General features: G+C 34.6%; 1 protein-coding gene across 1 annotated transcript; it reads left to right on the top strand.

Moving 5' to 3' along the window:
• The first annotated feature begins 4,394 nt into the window (after window positions 1–4,394).
• Window positions 4,395–5,040, top strand: LOC124916736. Its single transcript, XM_047457496.1, has 2 exons — window positions 4,395–4,533; window positions 4,675–5,040. The coding sequence occupies exons 1-2, from the start codon at window positions 4,461–4,463 to the stop codon at window positions 4,803–4,805; spliced, it is 204 nt and encodes a 67-aa protein (XP_047313452.1). The 5' UTR covers window positions 4,395–4,460; the 3' UTR covers window positions 4,806–5,040.
• The last annotated feature ends 960 nt before the right edge of the window (window positions 5,041–6,000 follow it).

The raw sequence follows: 6,000 nt of genomic DNA on the forward strand, positions 1-6,000 counted from the left end.
TAAATTTGGAAATTTGAAAAACAAGTTTTTTATTCTTGGACTAATCTTCAAGAACAACAACTTAAAAAGATTCCCAACATGTTTCTATTGATGTTGGACAACTATTTGGATCATGTTTGATCAAAATCAAAATTTTCATTAATAATTTTCAAAATTAATGAAAATTTTGAGTTCTTAAATTGGTCCAAATAAACAACCAATGTTCATATTTTGGTATCAATTAAATATATGAAGTATAAGGAAGCTATTGGCAAGCTCCTTACACTTCAAAACAACTTTAAAACTAAAATTCGACTTTTGGCCATAAATTGTATTGAACAAATTGACCATCATCCATGTCAAATGATACCTTGGGATGATCATCTAATGTTCCTGGAAGCTTTGTGAAGCTACCCAAGACCTTCCATCAACATTGCAAAACCTGCAATTTGATGTTCTTGAGGACTGAGAGGTCCAACCGATAAATTTAGGTAAGGATCAAGAGATCCGACCGAGGCTTTTCTGCTAGGACCGAGAGGTCCGACTGAGGCTTTTCTGCCAGGACCGAGAGGTCCGACCGATGTATTTCATCTAAGATCGAGAGGTCCGATCGAGAATTTTTACATCTAATCGAGAAGTCAAACCTAAGACTGATGAGTCTCGCATCCGACGGAGAATTCCCTAACCCAGGACCGATGACTTCCACCCAGGACTAAGAGGTCCTATTGAGAATTCTAGCCAAGGACCGAGAAGCCTTAGCACTCCGGCCGAGGGACTTCTGCACCCCGACCGAGGATCCTGAACTCAAACTAAGGGATTCCCAATAAGGATTGAGAGCTTTTTAGCCCCGACCGATAAAATAAACTCAGGACCTAGGGCACCGGTCCTAAGGCCGTTTTGGTTCCACTTTTAAAATTTCAAAATTATTTTTGTAATTTTGGAACCTCGACCCATTTTCTAAAAATCCCCAAAAAAATTAGAAAATGATTTCAAAATATTTTTAGGATATTTTCACAAAAAAAATATTTTGATGAAAGCTTGTTTGGGATTTATGTTTAAACTCTAATGCCTTTAAACACTTTTGATTTTTGAAAATCTGTGTTAAATTAATTAAAATAATTAATTTTTGAAAATTGCTAGTTCGAAGTTCAGTGATACTCGGGAAAAGGTTTTCGCGTTTCATCCTCCGTTCCCTTTTTTTTAAATTGTCTCTACTTTATAAAGTTGTCTTTTGAATTAGTTGTATACCATTTTATTTTAACCGATTATTCTTCCAGTCCTAGACATGCATAGTTTTATGCGTATTAAAAGAATTGTAACAACAATTATTTAAATGTTGGTATATGTTGTTGATGATGACTAGGAAGGTTTATATATTTTCCTTCCTTGTCATCATCAACAACATATACCAACATTTAAATAATTGTGGTTACAATTCTTTAAATAACAACAATTGTACCAAGTCATTATTTTTAAATGGAAAAGTGAGCTCGTCAAATTCACATGTCGAGAGATAAAAATGCGTCCAGATGGAATGTGAAGACACATATAACCTTTATGAGATGCACTGTAACAAAGAAAACTACAATGTGTAGTACGAAAAATGAGTTTATGTTGATTATATGGTCGTGTCACTGGATAAAAAGAATACCCAAAAGTTTTTAAAAAAGAATAATCAGGTTGAGAGTTGAATAAAATCTCGAACGGTGATCGTTGATGTAGAGTTGGAGTTGGAAGACGATTTATGATACATGTAGCTATTTCAAATGCTTCACTCCAATAATATAGTGGCATAGATGAATGAGCTAATAATATTATACCAGTTTATGTTATGTGACGAATTTTACGTTCAACAATATAATTTTGCTCACATGTGGACAAGATAAATGATGTAAAATACCATTATGATCTGTTAATAATTTGAAATTTCTATATTCACCACCCTAGTCTGTTTGTAACATTTTTATTTTGCGGCTGGAAAGATTTTCAACAAGACGAAGAAAATTGATAAACGTATCTAAAACATCTGACTCTTTCTTTAAAGGATATATCAATGTAAAACGACTAAATTCATCCACAAAATATACAAAATAACGACAACCATTACACGAAAAATGAGGAGCAGGTCCCCAAACATCCGAGTAAATTAAGTCTAAAGAGCATGTGATATAGACTTAGAAGGTGAAAAAGATAGTTTGTGCATTTTTCCAAATTGACATAATTTACAAAATAGAATAGTAGTACTACCCAAAAGTGGTAGATTAAAATGTGATATAACTAACAATGTAGTAGCGGTAGAAGAATGTCCTAGTCGTGAGTGCCATATATGAGCTGGAGATCGGATACCAACGAACGCTTGTTTTTCAGAAATATTTGAAAAAGAATTTCAGTAGGTTCAGGGCAATAAAGTCCATCTTTAAGTAATCCCTTAAGAAGCACCGTCTTCGTGTCTCAGTCCTTAATAAGACAAACATCAGAATGAAATTTGAAAAATACATTGTTATCAACTGAAAATCTCGTAACACTAATTAGATTTTTAGTGATTTTAGTGCATGTAATACATTACGGTAATATAAAGTACGTTGAGAGATCATGATATTGGTAGTGCCAATATTGTGAATATTTAAAGGTGTATAATTACCAACTTTAATTGTTTCTATACATGTATAAGGAGCATTGACTTGTAGGTTATTAAAATCGGATGTGATATGATAGGTAGCACCAGGATCAAGATACCAAGTTGGATTAGCAATGTTAGATGGTATTGCTAGAAAAGTGGTATAATTTGGTGAAGATGTAAAACGAGAGAATCCGAGTACAGTGTGACCTTGTACATTACAAATCTAGCACGGTGGGTTGGAAAAACAATTTTCCGATCGATGACCATCTTTGTTACAATAATAACACTATGGACGATTATTGTATTGGGAATTAAGTCCATTTTCAGAACGGATGGTCTGACTTAACCCATAATTAATTTTTGAATTGGAATGAGAGGCTGTTTGATTTCTATTAAATGATGATATGTTAAAAGGATGTGGTACATACCATGTTAATTAAGGATTCATTTACAGAATAGTCCTCCTGGCCTGTACCTGTAGAGTAGCCCTGCTTCTTATATGTGAAGAATAACTTACTATTGTTGTGAAGAGTAGCCATGTTGTTGCTGTCCTCCACGTCAAGATTTACGTCCATGGCCATATTCATCCCTCCTTCCATTTCCATTGCCACGAGAGGCTATATTCACCAAAGGAGATGGAGAAGACCTTGACGAATTTTTCAACTTGAAATTTAGCCGATTTTTATGATTAAGTATTATGGTGATCATTTCGTCGAACGATAAATCTTTAACTAAGGTGAGAGTGCATGTAATTGTTTCATATTCCTCAGGGAGTCCATTTAAGAGATGTAGCTGAAGATCTTAATCTGATATATCTTATCCAGTGGCCATTAAAGAATCATATATGTTTTGAGTTATTGGATAAATTCGTACAGCGAATTAGAGCTTTTATGAACATTCTGAAGTTGATTACGCAATTGTAGAAGTCTGATTTTGAGTTCTTGTGAAGAAGTACATCTCGAACACTGTTGTCAGATCTGGTCTGAGAGCGTAGAGAAGAGCCAAGTAGAGAAGAGCCAAGCGAGTACTCTCTAATCTTTAACTCGCCATGGTTTGTAATCAGGATTGATGATTTCGTTTTTTACTTCTGTGATGTTGGTGTAATTCGGTTTAACGAATTTGGGAGGGGCTTTTAGAGATCCAAGAAATCATAACTCTCCAAGATTGACAAAAACATGAGATTAGTAGGTAAAATTATTTTTATCTAATTTCACATTTACTAGAATAATTGGAAATATTTGATAATTGCCTTTCATTGATTTAGTTGGAATTTGGGTCCAAGTTTGAAAATAAAAGTAAATTAATAGAGATAAAAATATTATTTGAATGAAATTCTTAATTGTATTTTTTTTATTTATAAAATATTAAGTATTAGTATTTATATTAATTAGGGAAATTTGAGCAAATGACCTTAAAAACAGGGTGAATTGAGTTTGGTGAGAGTGAATAAATTAAATAGAGCTGGTGACCTCTTTTTTTTTCTGACGAAAATGTTCCTTCACGTAATTTTTTATTTTTTTATTTTAAAAAAATTTTAATTATGAAATTTTTTGGACGAAAATGTCCCAGTTGCGTCACGCAATCGCGAGACGAAAAAAAAAAAAAAAAAAAAAAAATCCGAATGCGTCACGCAACTGGAGTTATGTTACGCAAGGGTACAATTGTCATTAAAAAAAGAGGGTTACCAACGCTATTTAAATTATTCACCTTCACCTTTCTCATTTTACCCTATTTTTAGAGTATAGGCAAGATATAGACAAAATTATGGGCCGGTTTAAGCAAGATGCCCAATTACACGATCCTGCTGTGAAGAAAGAAAGGGAGAAATTCTGTAGAGAGATAGATCCGAAAGGGAAATTACATGGCGGCGGAAGAGGCTTATGTTCCCATGACTCCGAAGATCGCCCGCTTTCTATACTTCGTCGCTGCTGGATGTAAATATTCCTCTCTATATCTTCTTTCCTCTTTCTGTAACACTCACACACACTCTTACCCTCTTCACAAAATTACTTCTTTCTGTCAAAATCAGTACTAGTGTGTTGATCGATCGGCCCCATTTATGAATTGTTTTGCAGATATATGCACCACAGCTATAAATAAATGGAGAGATTACGACAGAAAATCTAATCTGAAACGCCAGCAACAGGATAATGATCAATTGCCCCAGCAGATTCCTTCAGATGTGGTATATAAAGCTTCCGAATAGTTAGGGTGAAATCTTTTCATGTTTCAGCTCTAATTATTCTCTACAAGATTTGAAATAAAAACTCCCACCCTCTTTATTTTCAAATTTCTCTGTCTTTGTGCTTCTCTTTCAGAAATTGAAAGGCCAAATTGTCATTCAAGTTATGTTGTGAACATTGCATTAGTGCTAGTATGTTTTTCTCATTGAAACATATCTGTTAATGATAGTATTTGATTGAGTAAGGATCTTGCTCTCATTTTCTTGTTCAATTCTTATTTCTTTAAGTTTAGTTTATTTTCTAAATTTTAGGTCTTTATGTTGAAGACTATCCAGGGTTCAGGGTTCAGGGTTCAGGGTTCAGGGTTCAGGGTTCAGGGTTCAGGGTTCAGGGTTCAGGGTTCAGGGTTCAGGGTTCAGGGTTCAGGGTTCAGGGTTCAGGGTTCAGGGTTCAGGGTTCAGGGTTCAGGGTTACGATCTCATTTTCTTGTTTAATGCTAAACTCATATGATGAGAAGGTGTGCATTTTGCTTTCAACTCCCCTGGTTACTTAAAATTTGTATAAGAGCTTACAAACTGAGAAATTGCGATTCAGAAAGAGAGACTCGAGAGGAGCTAAATCGAAAGAAATGGGAGACGATAAAGCCGAAAGTAAGATTCAAGTCTTGGATGGTCACGGTTATGATGGAGAACCTGTTGTGTTTGAAAAGTCAGTGGAATTTGGTCGAGCAGGACTAGAAGAACCAGTTGAAAGAAGGGTTGCCTAAGCTCGAATTGACGAATCCAAAGTATAGGCTTCCAAGATAAAAATTCTTATTTTCTTAGCTCTTAATAGAGCATCTTCAGACAAAAGAATCTCAAAGAGTCAAATGGGATCACTTTGAAAGTAATTATGGCAGGAATGAGAGGGAAAAGATCATTCCTAGACAGACTTCGTAGGGAATTCAAAGTATTGGAACTGGAGAATCTATAAAAGAATACTTATCCAAGGTGATGGTTGATATGAGGATATGTAGTAATGGAGGGATTTGAATTCTTTGTGGAAAAGATTTTGAAGATTTTAAACCTTGGTCTTGGTCGTTATTGAAGAATCTAGAGAAAGGAGAGAGATGTGAAGGAACTTCAAAGTTCCGTAGGAGTGCATGTGAAAAAACTCTAAAACATAATTAAAGAGAAGTCTAGAGATGTTATTTATGGATGAAAGTGTTAGGAAAAAATG

This window comes from Impatiens glandulifera, chromosome 9 (assembly GCF_907164915.1).
Source record: "Impatiens glandulifera chromosome 9, dImpGla2.1, whole genome shotgun sequence".
In the NCBI taxonomy this organism is placed as follows: Eukaryota; Viridiplantae; Streptophyta; class Magnoliopsida; order Ericales; family Balsaminaceae; genus Impatiens; species Impatiens glandulifera.